The 15739-nt window shown below is 41.0% G+C and overlaps 2 protein-coding genes and 1 long non-coding RNA gene across 3 annotated transcripts; 2 read left to right on the top strand and 1 right to left on the bottom strand.

Annotated features, from left to right (window-relative positions):
• The first annotated feature begins 575 nt into the window (after window positions 1–575).
• LOC139644808 (uncharacterized) lies at window positions 576–2756 on the top strand. Its single transcript, XR_011695212.1, has 5 exons — window positions 576–731; window positions 1020–1121; window positions 1471–1553; window positions 1993–2070; window positions 2425–2756. It is a non-coding gene; the product is annotated as an uncharacterized lncRNA (long non-coding RNA).
• A 694-nt stretch (window positions 2757–3450) lies between these two features.
• ackr4a (atypical chemokine receptor 4a) lies at window positions 3451–6811 on the top strand. The gene is made up of 2 exons (XM_071520300.1): window positions 3451–3518; window positions 5000–6811. The coding sequence occupies exon 2, from the start codon at window positions 5015–5017 to the stop codon at window positions 6146–6148; it is 1134 nt and encodes a 377-aa protein (XP_071376401.1). The 5' UTR covers window positions 3451–3518; window positions 5000–5014; the 3' UTR covers window positions 6149–6811.
• Window positions 6812–9638: 2827 nt separating this feature from the next.
• On the bottom strand, window positions 9639–15441 carry e2f5 (E2F transcription factor 5). Its single transcript, XM_071520301.1, has 8 exons — window positions 15310–15441; window positions 13226–13335; window positions 12660–12821; window positions 11833–11941; window positions 10986–11310; window positions 10336–10473; window positions 9895–9933; window positions 9639–9715 (listed from the first exon to the last, which is right to left on the bottom strand). The coding sequence occupies exons 1-8, from the start codon at window positions 15439–15441 to the stop codon at window positions 9639–9641; spliced, it is 1092 nt and encodes a 363-aa protein (XP_071376402.1).
• Window positions 15442–15739: the final 298 nt, after the last annotated feature.

Here is a 15739-nt window from a genome sequence, read left to right as displayed (position 1 = left end):
CCATCACTCATCCTTCCCTTAAGAAACTCCCTCTTCTTAGTGTGCAGAGCTACAGCACTCTGTCAGCTGGATTGGATATTACCTTTCTCTAGTAAGTAGAGGCTGAAAGACTGGTTTCTATTTTGACTGGATAAAGATCTATACATTTCAGACCTGGGTCAAAAAATCTTCTCAAATCCTCTTGATTATTTCTCTATTCTACTCACATACAAAATGAGTGAGTTTTGCGATTGTACAATGCAATGGGTAAACATAGTTCAGACAATCACAGTAAATTATGTGAAAGTCACTGTAGTTCTCTAGTTTTCTGTGATCAAATACCAGTAAGTTGATTGTAAGGTGATATGCAAAAGTTGTGAAATGTCATTATCTCTGTAAAAATTCTTGCTGATGTTTGACAGGGAGGGGCTGACAGGGAAGGAACCAGAGTTGTATGTCCGACAGAGATACTGAGAACATCACTCATGTTACGATTAAATCACACTTGTGGTTATACAGGCAATTTCAAAACGTGTGTGTGTTTGTGCCTCCTCATTGTGCACATGGAAGTGGTTGGCAGTGAGGGTTCATATAAAGAGGTGCAAGCCAAGCTCTGCAGTTCATCAGCCATGGACAGAACTGTGCAGCTGGCCCTGTTGTGTCTGCAGGCTTGCCTGCTCATCTCAGCCTTCACTTCCCCAGACACACAGACAGACGCTCTGCTGAAGGAGAATCCACTGTCTTCTGATTCGGTAAGGAGATCCAGCACTGCTCACTGACTACAAGGAGCTTCAGTGTTGTGACAACGGCCTTGATTCAGATTCAGTTTTCTCACTGGACTTTGGAGATGTAAAGTTAAAAGTTGCTATTGTTGGTGAGAGAGAGCTAAGAGACACAGAGACTTTCTTCTGTTTGGATTTGCAGGATTTGTTTCACCTCCTAAGTAAGAGGTGACAAATTTCAACAAGCAAAGTGAAATACTAGAGGAGGTTGGTTTACAGTGTAAAAGAATCCATCACTTATCTTAATTTCTTTATTAGATGGATAATAAGGAGGTCATTGCAGAAAGAACAGTAGAGATGCAGAATGATGTGGCACATGCTTCTCGTTTGAGACAAGGAGCACGTGGACCGCTCAGTAAGGTAAGAGTGAACTAGTTTGACTTTGAATTGATTTCCTTTCTGACTGCTTTCTGACTTTCTGCAGTAAAATAATTTAATCGTGCTGAATGTACATCTCTGAAAACACCTGCTTAAGAATATCATGGTCAAAAAATCAACAACTTAATTTGCTCTTTACCAGAAAAGCTGATACCAGTGTCAGTTTGTTGATGTGTACACCTCAGTGGTTCTGTAAATTAAAGGTTCTGTAAACCGCTCTACAAAAGAGTTAATATTTCTGTTCATTCTGTTATGCTGTCAGACCGGCTAGTCAATGTTAAATTGATCAACCATTTTTGAGTCTCTCTCTCTCTCTCTCTGACTCTATCAGCATCGAAGAACTAAGAGGCAAGTTAAGAAATGCCCACATGTCACTGACGCCCAAAAAGGCCGGACTCCATGCGCTATTTGCAAGTAAGAGGGAAATCGCTTATGTGAAAATAAATCATAAACCCAACAAGCAATCACATATTTTATTTGTTTTGTTACAGAAATTAACGACCTATCCACGTAATTTATTAGTTTATTCGTCTAGTTTATTTGTGGACTCAAGCAGTAGGGTTTGAAAATATAAATGAATTAAACATTCAATTTTAAGTTATAGTGCTCATCTGTGGGTCAAGAAAATGAGAAGATAAAATAAAAGTTTATTTTCATGATATTTTGTTATGTAAACCACAGTAACAGAGTAAATTAATAGTTGTGTCAACCTACAACAGTGTTAATATTTCTATTCATTCTGTCATACCGTCCTTAGACTGATCTGCTACTGAATGTGAAATTGATCAACCGTTCTTCTTCTCTCTCTCTCTCTCTCTCTCTCTCTCTCTCTCTCTCTCTCTCTGTCTACCAGACAAAAAAAACCATGCAACGGATGCTGGGGCATCATTTCTTTCATGAGGCGATATTAGTGGGTTAGCGAATAGCTCAAGTAAGAGGAAATCTCTCATGTGAACATGAATCATGAACCCAAGAAGAGATCACAACTTTTTAAAGAAATAAACAACATATCAACACAATGAATACAGTCCAGATCTCAACAGATCTCTCTGCCTTACAGTTATACATTATATTTCACTCAATGCAATGGTTGACTGATTGACTGATTGATTGACTGATTGATTGATTGATTGATTGATTGATTGAATAATGAATTGATTGACTGAATTTTTACTAATTACTTCTAGAGAAATTCGTCCATAATATTGTTAAATGGAACATAGATATGAAGATGTTTATTTCTGCTCTCTATCTCAGTGTCTTGTCTGGTCTGTTTCTTTATCAGTGAAAGAACCAAGACTGAAGAACTGAAGACAGACAGATGAACCAAGATGACAAAAACCTGCAACAATAACTTCTTTTCTGCAAGCAAGCTGCGATTATAAAGATATTATCTTTTAGCTTACCATATTGCTTTGTGCATGCAAAGTCCTTTAGTCTTCATAGATGCAATCCTAAAATACTAATGTCTGCATTTATTAGGGTAAATAATGAGTCAGAAAGAATAATTTACTCCAACATCAACTGCTGCATGATGTGGCCACAAGATGGCACCAGTTAGCCTTGAGATGTGATTTTAACATTTTTATTGGGATTATTATATGAAAAACAATGATTTGTGCTTGATTGTAAATTAAATAAAGTTTTTCAAGTAATTGTATACAAGGAGTTGATCATTTCTAAAGCTGTCAGTGTTGACACCATTCAACATGTAGCCAGTCTTATGAAAGTAAATCCTGTATCTTATCTGATAACCATCCAACCGCAGAAGAAGAAGAAGAAGAAGAAGAAGAAGAAGAAGAAGAAGAAGAAGAATGTTACACAATGTGACAACAAACAAAGTCATTTTAACCTTCATTGGTCCAGGGAAAGTCAACTGAGCATGCTCGTTCTTTCTCAGCAACACTCTGCTTCACATTCACACAGTTCCACACATTCACACTGGGAGCTGCCCAGTGCAGCCACAGTCTCTTACTGGTCACTGAGCAGCTGCACTGGAGCAGCTGGGGTCAAGAGCAAGGTGTTGTCTGTCATCACAGGTTAAACTCCTTGTTGTGAATTATTGTTAACGCACTAGAAAAGTATTTCCTCTATTTTGTTTTTATGTCAGAGTGAACATGATCATGAACACAAAATACTGTCTTCTCTATTATAAAAACCACAAACATACTGTATGTTCTGTTGTGAAAGTTTTAGTACCCCATCACCCTCCCCTGCTCTCTCTCTCTCTCTCTCCCTCTCTCTCTCCCTCCCTCCCTCTCTATGATTCATCCTTCCCATAACAAACTCCCTCTTCTTAGTGTGCAGAGCCTCAGCACTGTCAGCTGGAGTGGATATTACCTTTCCCTACTTTCTGGCCAGAGAAACAAAGCAGAGGCGGTAAGACTGGTTTCTATTTTGACTAACTAAAGATCTATGCATTCCAGACTTCATTATTTATTAATTAATAATTAATCTGTTCTACTCAGGTGAGTAGTAGTAGTGAATAGAGTAGTGAAATGGGTGAGTTTTGCCACATAATACAATACAACGGGTAAACAATTAGACAATCACAAGAAAATCTCTCTCTCTCTCTAATAAATATGTAAATGTCAATTTAGTAGGATTTTCTGTGATTGATCGCTAACTTATCTGACTTATGTGAATGTGCTTGGTCCCTCCCATCGGAACTCCAAACAGGTTAAAACAAATGTTATCAACTAATTGAAAATACTGCTTGAATTCTCAATATTTTTTAGTACCAGACTGGTTTTGGTATTTATGCTCTGCTGTAAATTGGTATATAACCAGTACTATGCCATCACTCAAGGTAGAGGACAGTAAGATTTGACAAAGCTCTAAATATTAGAATATGTTTTACCACCTACAGCTATGAGTGATAATGTGTTTGATTTCAGTTAACAATGTTGTTTCTGACTGAACCAGGTTTATTGTCATTTGAGTTAATTTTCAAAACCATTTAAATCCATTTTGTTGAAACAGGCTCTTACATACAGTAGTGTATCAATATCTGGAATATAGAGGTGTCAGTCTGTAAAAGTGTCATAATTTTTCCAACCACTGAAGTTACCCAGAATCCTTTAAAAAGTATCAAAAATTTGTTCCAACATTATGCTATCAATGATTTTGTAGAAGAACGTATCACTTTTTTTGAATCGTGGATGTTTCATTTTAGAGCAAAACTCTCCATCTCTCCATTGGATAACATGTTACTTTACTTTGTGGGGAAGAAATCTAGTCGGAGGGATCTTAATGCATTTTGACAGTCACACCATCTGCACTTGTGGAAACTGTGTATCCCACTCTGCCCCTCCACCTCCCTCACTATAAAGACAGAGCAACAGGGAGAACCAGTTCAGGTCAGATCCAACATTTTCATCATTGCCAGATGTTGATAATGGATGCTGAAAGTGATGTCGTCACAGTATCAGTAATCACAGCTGTCCCCAGGCATTGGGACTAGAATTTGACACAATTTGAAGACTGCAGTGTCTCATCTATAATTTTTCAAGGCAGAGGAAGTTGGGGGTATTTTTTATTCCACATCTTTTCCTGTTTTTGGTACATTTTTTGTGCAGGTTTTAATACTAAGACAGCTCATACTTGTAAGCTTTATTGTGATGAACACATTACTTCCAGACATTGGCTCTATACCTGAGGGGACATTATGCTAGATTATAATGTTTTTAGTTTATATAATTCACAGTGACTTTGGCAGTAGTGACAGTGTTTAATTTGAGCCCGCTTTTAATTTGAGATGTTTTCCTCTCCCAAACAGCTAAAAGCCCATTATTGCACAAGCAAAACTGTAAATTTTTAAACTCCACAGACAAGTAATCCAAATACTTCCTCCCTCACAGCTTTGTCTAATTAAAATGGACGTCTCGGAGGAGGAAGACTACTACTATCACGACAACATCAGTCTCAACTACAGTTACGAGGACTACTTCACCCTGTGTGAGAAGGGGGACGTCCGGTCCTTCGCCGGCCTCTTCCTCCCCATCGTGTACGCAGTGTGTGTGGTGGTGGGGCTGGCAGGAAACACCTTGGTGGTGGCTGTGTACGCCTACCACAAACGGCTGAAGACCATGACAGACGCTTTCCTTACACACTTGGCTGTGGCCGACCTCCTCCTGCTCTTCACGCTGCCTTTCTGGGCTGCTGATGCGGCGAGGGGCTGGGAGCTGGGCGAGGCTCTCTGCAAGATAGTGTCCGCCTGCTACACGGTCAACTTCACCTGCTGCATGCTGCTGCTGGCCTGCATCAGCTTGGACCGTTACTTAGCAACAGTCAGAGCGCGAGGCGGGGATGGAGGAGGAGGAGGAGGAGGAGGAGGAGGGCAACGGCTGCAGAGGGTTTTCAGCAGGAAGCACTGTGGGAAGGTGTGTCTGGTTGTCTGGGTCACGGCGTTCGCCCTGGGCCTTCCTGATCTCATACTGTCCGAAGTGAGGTTGACAGCCAATAGGAGCGTCTGCCTGGTCGTCTACCCCCCCTCTATGGCGCGGGAGGTCAAAGCCTGCCTGGAGATAGCGGAAGTGCTGCTGGGCTTCCTGGTGCCTCTCCTGGTTATGGTGTTCTGCTACTGGAGCGTGGGCCGGGCGCTACGGGGTCTCCCCGTCGAGAGCAGGGGCAGGAAGTGGAAGGCCGTGCGGGTTCTGCTGGTAGTGGTCGGGGCCTTCGTGGTCACTCAGCTGCCCTATAACGCACTGAAGGTGTATCGGGCTATGGACTCCGTCTACGCCTTGGTGACGCAGTGCGGGCTGAGTAAAAAACTGGACCAGGCGGCTCAGGTCACAGAGAGCCTGGCCCTCACCCACTGCTGCCTCAACCCGCTCCTCTACGCCTTCGTGGGGTCTTCCTTCCGGCAGCACATGATGAAAGTGGCCAAGAGGTTTGGCGAGTGGAGGAGGAGTAGAAGAAGAAGGGCAGCGCAAACAGAGGAGCAAGGAATAGAGATGTCGTTTAACTCTCACAGCGTGTCCCAAGAAACCAACACATTCTCCATATGAGTTAGCACTTCAATTATATGAATCAAAATGACTTGTGTGCTGTGGGAAAGCAACAACCATCTCTCTGAGAGATATTTTTGAGAAAACAGTGGAACCATATGGAAACCATCCAGCCACTAGGAATTCCAGTCTGGCATAAACACTCCAATCCCTCCATGACAAAAACAGGAGGTTGTTATTGCATGTGTCATCAAGTCTTTTCCCGTTCAGATGGTATATAAATGAACTTCAGCAAAATACACTTCCAAGCAACACAGATAAGGAACATGTTTTTAAAGAAACAGTGACTAGAAATAAACTAGCTCTACTGAATGGAAAATGCTGGACAGATCAAAGCTTGTATATTTTATTGTTTATTGTTGTTGTGTTAAATTGTATCCAGATCCCAAAGGTAACAACTATTCCTCCTGGCATCCACAGGAAACACTCAACAATTTACAGACTTGAACTTGATACTCTGCATTACATGCTCTACAAAATACAATGACATCATAATAAGAAAAAGACTAAGTATTTGTTGAAGTATAAATTCACTGAAATCTGTCTATTCAATATGGCTGTGCTCGTTTTGAAAACAACTCTGAGAAGGCTGTTCATCTGGTCATGGTTAGAAACATTTTTTATTAAGTGAAATAAATAATTGCCTTGCTTGTTTTGATTATAATCAACTAAAATAAATATTACTGTTACATCTCTGTTACTGTTTTGAAATGACATCTGCACAGGCTCTGTACCAGAAAAGTCAGTGGGTTGGGAGCTCTGAATTTCAATCTCTAAACATTGTTCCATTTGACTCACCTCTCCCTTCTCACCGCACACCAATCATGTTAACACTGATCTATCTACTCCAACTCCAACAGATGACCTTTTCCTCTAAATTACAAAACGGAGCATATCAAATTCCCCACCAAAGAGCTTCTGGACTGCTGCCGTTGTGTTGCAGATAACACACTCTTGTGCCAAGGACTGGACGATGTCCAGTGGGCATTGGCTCCCTTTGATGTGTTTTGTGTGACCTAAATTCCTCAGACCATCTGAAACCCACATTTACATCTTCATTCACCTCACAGTTTCTATCTGAGCAGGAAACTACTTGAAAATCTTCTCAAAAGACGGGAAAACAACCTCTAGTAATCTTTTTTTTACAGGGAGATGCTGAAATGTTGAAATGCTGAAAGGATAATTTGATAATGTTTGGGGTGGATTACACATTTTCTTGGGATAAGTCAGTCTCTTTATAGCTGCAAATCCTAGTTTATCACTAAATAGACAGGATTTTTTTCTTCAACCCTGATTTAACCTGGCAAGTTGACAAGGAACACATTCTTATCTACATGAACAGACTGTGGTTACAGGGGTAAGAGGGCGGTTACTGGGAAAAATCCAGCGCTATCACAGTCATGTACTATTTCCCACTTGCCACTGAGTTTAACATGGGACACCATTTTCTTTGGGAATCCTTTGGAAATATATTATATTCTCTGCTTTTACAAATTGCATAGTCTCCGATACTCAAACATAACTCAAACTTCAAACTTCTCATAGCAGGAGACATTTGCTGTGTTTTGTCAGATTAGGGTTTATGTCATTCATCTCTCAGCCAAAACGTAAACACCTAAGACAGAGGTGAACAAAGTGTTGAGTGTTCGCTACATTTCCTCACAGGAATTTCAGAAATTCTCCATCGGTCAGATGCACTGATCAAATTTTAAGATTGTACCTTTCAACAAGTTTTGTCAGTTTTGTTTTCTTCCCGTACCTCAGATGGAGCCGTGATGCTCGGTCCAATGCTATCAGGTCATGCTCTGGCCATCTGGTCATGTGTGGCTTCACATGTGGAAACTATTTGATCTCAGTTTACTACAGCTCTGTTAACTGACAAAAACACTGCTCTCGACCAAATGAAAAAGCAAATTCGTTTTAACCTGAGGAATAAACTGTTAGCTTCAGTGATCTGATTAACAAAGCCTACTGTGGGGTAGACAAGCTTAACAAGCCCCATACAAATAAAAACTTTATGTATCCAAACCAAACAAACCATGTTAGTGAGAGGCTACATCGTGACTCAATCATGATCAATCTTGCTGTTTTTACTACATTTTAATAAGTCCCTTGGGGTTTCTTTGTCTTACCTGCCAAATCCATAATTGTTTGAACCTTATAATTCCTCGATGTACACACACACATACACAGGTTGCCCCACCTGTTCTCTTCTGATTTTCTAATCATTTACATGTACAAATTAAATTATGATCAGTACATGGAGCCCTTTGTCAAGATCAGCATTTATTGAAAAAGCTTTGGTCCATAAATGTGCAAATAAACAACAAAATGTAACAAAGAAACATTACCCTTACAATCAAAGAAAACTATAAATATACAAAAGTGCCAACTAAGGCACTTGCATTAGGCTTCTGATAATTCAGACCAGAAAGAAATGTGGCTAATTAAATTATTAAATTACGATTAAGGCAGTCAACCAGCTTCAGTTTCAACAAACTAGAACAAAGAATTGTTTCTCTTAAATTAAGTAAAAAAAAGATTAGCTATTCAAATATATAACTATAAATAGTTATTAGAAAAAAAAAATGAAGCCTAAAATGGCAGTGTCACAGCAATTTACAAAAGAAAGCACTTAAACCACTTATGGCATTTCCACGAGATCAAGGTTACAAATGCAACCAAAACATTCACTCGTTAAATACAAAATAATGACATATTTTGAAATATAACTGGGGGATTGGAGTGGGTTTGACACAATATTCTTTCCATGCAAAGAATATTATAATCAATGTGCTTACATACCCTGTACTAGATAACACAACCCTGTATCAAATGTGTTGTAAAAAAAAAAAATTCATTTCAATACTGAATTGTTACAAGTTACCGTTTGATTCACATCAAGTCTGTAAAGTATCAAGAAAAGCAAAACACTGACGTAGGCCTAAATGTTGATTAAACAACAGAAAGTACTTCAGTTGTCTTCAAGTCTCGGGCCTTTCACTGAAACCAAGGCTATGGAGGAAACACACAGACACACACAAAAGTGCAGTAGGAGGCTTGAGGATTTAGCCTGACTCGCTTCCACTAAGGCACCCAATTTCTCTGGAATGTTGTAGCTCCTCCCCCCCGTAAACCATTAAAAATATGGCTCCATTGTCAACAACCCCCCAACTAAGCTCCCATGTAAACACCCAATGGAAGCATCATGACTCCTGGCTAAATATCCTATGGCAAATGCATTCAGACGCTACATTTTGTTATCATTTATATAACTTAGACATACTGTTGGCTGAGGGCAAGAGGCCAGTATTCTCTGGAGCACAGAAGCAAAATCTCATGCGTGGAAAGGGCTTTTAGGATGGCAACGGTATGTTTAGGCAGTGCAATAACAACAAAAAAGGGAAAAAACATTATTGAAGCTTCTTCAGAGAGAGAAAGAAGAGCTCCTGGGGATTGTACGAGCATACAGCAAAGCCGTTGTAAGCTGTCAGTAATTTAGGATCTGCACATCGAACAGGTCGCACACTCCTTCGTTGTCGTCCAGGTTGAAGTTGTAGTCTACGCCTGCATTTGGAGAGAGGCGCACTAATGGGAACACTGCAAAAAATAAAGAAATAAATAAATAAAGCATGAGGGACACCAACATCTACATCCGGCCCAAGTGTATTGCCAATATGTGAAGACAAAATTTAGGAATTATAAAAGTTAGCCAATTTCTTCAAACCGGGTCTTGCGATGCTTACCATCAGTAGACATCAGCTCATCGATAAGATCAGCAACTCCTAGAAGACAATTAAAACAACAACAAACATTTTTCACGGTTTACCTATTCCCCAGTGAGATGAAGCTTTAGCTGTTCTGGACTAGTGAACTTTCAACAGTAATTCCTCTGTATCAGCAAGAAAATAACCACCACACCTAGATAAAATAAACTAAAATAAGAGCATATAATTCAGCCATTTTTTTCCACTCTGAAACATCAAGAGGTGAAGTCCTAATGTTTGGAATCAATGTTCTGAATACAAACATGCTTAGAACTAAAAAACTTCAATAGAGCCATAATTGGAACGGATGTGGAAGAAAACATAGAATTGCCCCCGAGCACCACTGCTGCATGGAATTACAGGCTCTCTGTTCAGTCTACATGCACTCACGTAGCCCTCTTCCCCTCCCCACTCCCTTACCCTCTCTCTCCTCCTTCATGTGGTCTCCAGCAGTGCTGAGCTTCAGCAGGCTGCCCACATCCAGCACAGACTGGAGCTCCTGGCCGGTCAGGTCCGTCTGCTGCTGCATCAACACCGCTGCTGCCGGGGGTTGGCACTCTGCAGGGAGGAGGGGAGGAATAACAACAACATTTATTTTTACTGTTGTTTTTGGCTTAATACACTAATGTGGGGTTTTAAGTAAATGTCTAACTTTAAATTGTCTGTCATCTGCATGTGTATGTAGGGTTAATACGTATGTATACAGTCAATAGTTTGGACACGCTTGATTAAATGTACTATGTTTTTCATTATCTTAAAGCCATTTTGATCTAAAGGCGTATGCTTAAACGCTTGAAATATGTTTCTTAGACAAATATAAATAGTGAAGTTGATGCCTATATATGAATTTCTTTCCAAAGCCTTTGCCTTTCCACCAAGGCAAAAGAATCTAAAATATAAGAGAGTTTTTATTTGTTTAACACTTTTTTGGTCACTTCTTTCATAGTTTTGATGTCTTTACTATTATTCTAAAATGTGAAAAACAGTAAATACTGTCCATAATAATTAATAAAGGTTTATTCATCCATCCACTCATCCTTGGATCTACAGCAGCAAGTCCCCATCCTTACCCATCTGTACGTCAGGAGGGGTAGACGAAGGCGTCAGCACTTCATCGTGTTCTGGCAGCGCCATCTGGTGGTCTGAGCACAGAGAGTCCTGGCTGCAGGAGGAAGAGGAGGTGTTGGAGGCAGAGTAGGAGGACGACGAGAGGGGGAACCTCTGCAGGCCGGCAGGGGTGCTGGGTGGAGTCGGCAGGGCGCAGATGTCGTCGGCGGGAGGCACGGAGAAGACCACGGGCTTGGAGGAAGCCGAGTCCCTGTTGATGAGCATGACCTGGATGGGAGCCGAGTGGCTTCGTAGGTTCACCTGGTACTTCTTCTGACCGGTCGGGACCTGGAAAGCAGCAGTTTAACAGCAGATTAACACCCTGATGTTTCTATAGAAATCAGCGATGGTAATTTTTAGACCAGTTTTTTTGTGAAGCTAAAGGGCAGTTTCTAGGGTTCCAGTGTCTCCCTCAAGAACCCCTAAGCAGGATGGATGTGGTGTCACAGGGAACCAAACCCGGGACTTATGGTTGAAAGGCGTCTCCCTAATCACTACACCACACTGCTGCCCCAGGGTTTGTGTCTATCAATGGTACAGCAGACACATGCCAAGGCTTCCAGAATAAGCAGCCAGATTGTGCTGAGGACCCTGTGTCTCATTAGCAAGCCTGTTTTCATTTCCACTTTGACTACACACACACAGACACTTTCAGCCTGCTTTTATAATAGGCTGATTGTGGTCCAAGATAGAAAACAAGGGGTAAATATAGTAAATTCTAGTTTCTGGTAACTAGTAAGCATTAGCATAGGACGGAATAAAATTCTATGCATCCAAAGCAATAAAGTAAGCTTGTGAGTAGTGACCAACCATTTCAGGTAGCGGCACCTCAAGCTGTGTCCCCGCAGGAGCCACAACAGCCAGAAGAGTGTCTCCGCTGAAGGCGTTGCAGATGTCTTCATGTGTCACAAACTTGTAAGTGTAGAGGTGTTAAGGAAACAGAAACTGGATTACTTAGTGGAGGAAAACGGAGACAATAAACTGGAAAAACAAGACCGTGAGAATTGTGCAACTCAGGATTAGCCTGCCCATGATTTCACATGGGACTGACAATGGCAATTATATTTATAATCCTCCCTTTATGGCATTTGCGCCATTCAATAAGCAAGTAATGTTAAAAGGATCAAGTTGGCATTTTCTCCCTCAAAGGAATAAACGGGGGCCCCAAGAGGACTAGAATTACAAACCGTAAAGAGAGACAGAATCGAGAATAGAAAACACATTAAGTCCAGTTTCGCTGAAATGGCATGACATCAAAGCTAAATCCTCACACTGCCATAGGGAGGCAACTTTTAAGTAGATGTTTTAAAGGCCTAATGTATGCAGTCAGGCCCTAAGTTGTTTTTCAATGATTCTACAAAGTACGGGGGGATTTTCTCCAGTTTCATACTGCACACCATCCTGTTGCTCAGGTGTTTCGTTTATTTAATTTACACATAAAATGATAAAAGATAGAAAGGATGAAATTACAGGCTGTGCAAGTGAGATTACAAAAAAAAAAGGGGCAAACAAAAAAGACGTCACACAAAAAGATAACCGAATTGGATAACAGAAACTAAATGAACTCAACAAGAAGGAAAATAACAGAATTAAAGCAGAACGCATTAATAGGAGTATGAGCTGACATAAAAGGATATGTGCGGGCGATGGGGTCGTGGCTAAGGTGTTTGATGCTCTCCTCCAGCCAGGCCTTCTGGTTGTCCAGCTCCTTCTCTTGGGCCTCCAGCTCAGCGATCTGGGCCTTCAGCAGCTCCACCTGCTCCAGCACCTCCTGGGTCTGGCTGCCCGTGTTCTCCCCCCTGCACACGAGGAAGAGGAGGGAGGAGAGGAGAGACAGAAGGTTGGAATTGTTATAGACAAGGTGGGAAATTAACACCAGCTAGTAAATTTTCGCTGGGACTAGGAAGTTTTTGTCCTCTACTAGCCATTTTGGCAGGTCAGTAGCCATCTGAAGTGGTTCTTTTCCAGTGTAAACATCACATTTGACTGGTAAAATTGTAAAAAATTGTATATGCATTTTTTAATTCATCAGCTACCGAGGCTGGGGTGATGAATATGCCTAGTTTCCTGCACTGATTATAGCATGGAAGTATGTTCTGAGATTTTTTTTTTCCATGAACCACTTCATGGAAAAACGTTAGCATCAAGGTAAATATTTCACCACTTCTAAGCATGGAAATAGCAAAAACTTGATTGTTCAAACCTCCACTGGATTATATTCTTGTTTTTCTTCTCGATCAACCCCACACCTTCCAGCACGTTGGTGATGTCATATATCCTCCTCTTCTGCCTCACTGCCAAGCTGTCTGCAGCCTGTAAATTCAGACAACAGGGACTTCATAAAGGGTGTGACTCAATGACAGCTTCATATGAACCCATGTTGAAGAAGTGCATCACAGCTGCCACTTAAACGGGCATTAGCAGGAAACCCAAAATTCCTGTGGGAAACAATGCATGGGGGAAAAACAGACTTGAGGCAAACCCACTGAATAGAATAAAGGATTTGGCAAATTAAGCTGCACAAACAACAAATCAAACCCCTTGGCACACGAAGAGAGTTATACAATAGCAGAGGAGGAGGGAGGAGGCAAAGCGGCTAAGGAGCCTGCTGTGTAAACATTACCCAGCTTTGGCGCGCAAGAAGAGAGGGAAAATTCCTCCTTATCATCACAGTGAGGTGTAGAAAAACTGTAGAAAACACTCCTGATACATCTGGCGAAGATACAGCCACAAGTTGTCAAGGCACTGAAGGCAGCTAGTGAGTCGTGACTGAATGTCTTTCAGAAGCTTTTGTGGGTTAAAAATGTTTTTTTACATTCACTCACAGTGGCAAGAGGTTTTGGCAAGTTAGTAACAGGAGAGAACCAAGGAAACAGAATAATTTGGGAGATGTCAGCAAAGAAACTTTGAGAGGAACTTGTGTGTCCTACAGGGTTTGGGGCCATTCATTAACTGAATTGAGAATGCATGGTAAATTCCAATTCAGTTCCTGGAGTTGAAATTGGAATGTCACCCAGCTCTAAGGAAACAGAATTGAAATTAAATTGGAATGACAGGAAACAGAATTGAATTCCATTAAATTCCATGAAATTCAATTTCTAGGAGAGGTTGTTTTGACTTGCTAAACATTATAAATCAAACATTGTGAATCAAATAAAAGTCAAAAGACAAATCAAATACATTCAATCATAATATATGTATTACGATTATGTTATGCATCAAATACCACCTGGAAGGTCCCTTTAACATTTTTATGATATACACTGTATATCATAAAATGTTAAAGTGTTATATATAAATAATGTATATTATACAGTATTTATAATATATAACACTACGTGGAATCTTGGATATGTGTTAAGAAAAATAGAAAAAACATGGAATTTCACTGAATTATATTCAACATCCTGAAATTGAATTGGAAGTGATAAGTTCATTTATGAATTGACTAGTATTATTGACTAGTTGGCACATCTCATTAGCATGAGATAAAATGAAAGGAAACTGATAGTGATTATCTAACACAGTGATTCCCAAAGTGTGGCCTGAGGAGGATCTCATTAGCATGAGATAAAATGAAAAGAAACTGATAGTGATTATCTAACACAGTGATTCCCAAAGTGTGGCCTGAGGACCTCCAGGGGTCACTGAGGGGGTTTCAGGAAGTCTGCATCAAAATGAGGAATAGCCTTAGTTTAATTTCACTCACTAGACGTTGGACCAATTAGATAATGCACAAGGAAGAGTATTTGGTTCATAGTTTCCACAGCCCCCTTATGTATTTCTGTACTAAATAAAAATCAACTACAAACATCATGTCAGGTCACAGGTGGGGTTCATTGGGACACAGTCTTCACAAATTGAGCTCTGTGGTCTAATGCATATCTATTTGGGGAAACATGACAGAGTTAAGGAACCCATGGTACAACATAGCTGGGACTCCTACCTTCACCGTTAATGTATTCGCTGGTTTATCGTTATTAACCTTTTAACTGCAAGCTGGCACATCCCCGTCAGTTCCTAAAAGAACTAGTTACAGCTTTTTATTACCTATGAGGTGGTGTTAAGACTTCAAAATGCGGAGGCCTAGCAACGGCGGCTAGCAGCTAGCTAGTCCCACCTGGAAAACAAATCAATGCACCTGACTGGCCCCGTTTGAGACTGACAGCTGCAACACCGGCCCTTTGTTCGCCTCTGCTGACTGGTCGGTTGACACGGCAAAACACCAGTTTAAACGCTGGAAAACAAACCAAAAGTAAGTAACAGCTTGCTCGCCGTTTCACTGACCACTTTCAGATCAAGCACGCCGTCCTTTGCCTCTTGAAGCAGGCTGACAAACTTCATGGTAAGGAGACCCAAACTTTTCTCGTGGCGACTCGGTGCCGAGCGTACGGTTTCTGCCATTGTCTCTAACTCCATGCTTATGAATCTTCTGTCTTTAAAAGAAAGCCTTACTTGTTGAACCGTTCTGTCTTTCACTACAAATATAGCGAATTTCTTTCCATTCAGCTGACTCAAGTTACCTCAACGGGACGACAGCAAAATCTGTTTGTAGGGTTTTTAAATGAACGGACGTTACGTTAGATTACAGTTGCCACGGAAACCATCGTGCCCTCCCCTGCCAAGGTAGCCCCTCCCCTTTCCCCTTGACTCCGCCCCCCCCCCTCCTCCCCCCCGTCGTTTCCACCTGACCCAGTGGGCCACATATATAATCTGA

Source organism: Centroberyx affinis, unplaced genomic scaffold, assembly GCF_046629955.1.
Source record: "Centroberyx affinis isolate AG114_WGS23_722 - 3 ecotype Tasmania unplaced genomic scaffold, CSIRO-AGI_Caff_v1 ptg000790l_1, whole genome shotgun sequence".
Classification (NCBI taxonomy): Eukaryota; Metazoa; Chordata; class Actinopteri; order Beryciformes; family Berycidae; genus Centroberyx; species Centroberyx affinis.
Note: the sequence above shows the minus strand (reverse complement) of the source record. Positions and strands in the feature narration are given on the sequence as shown.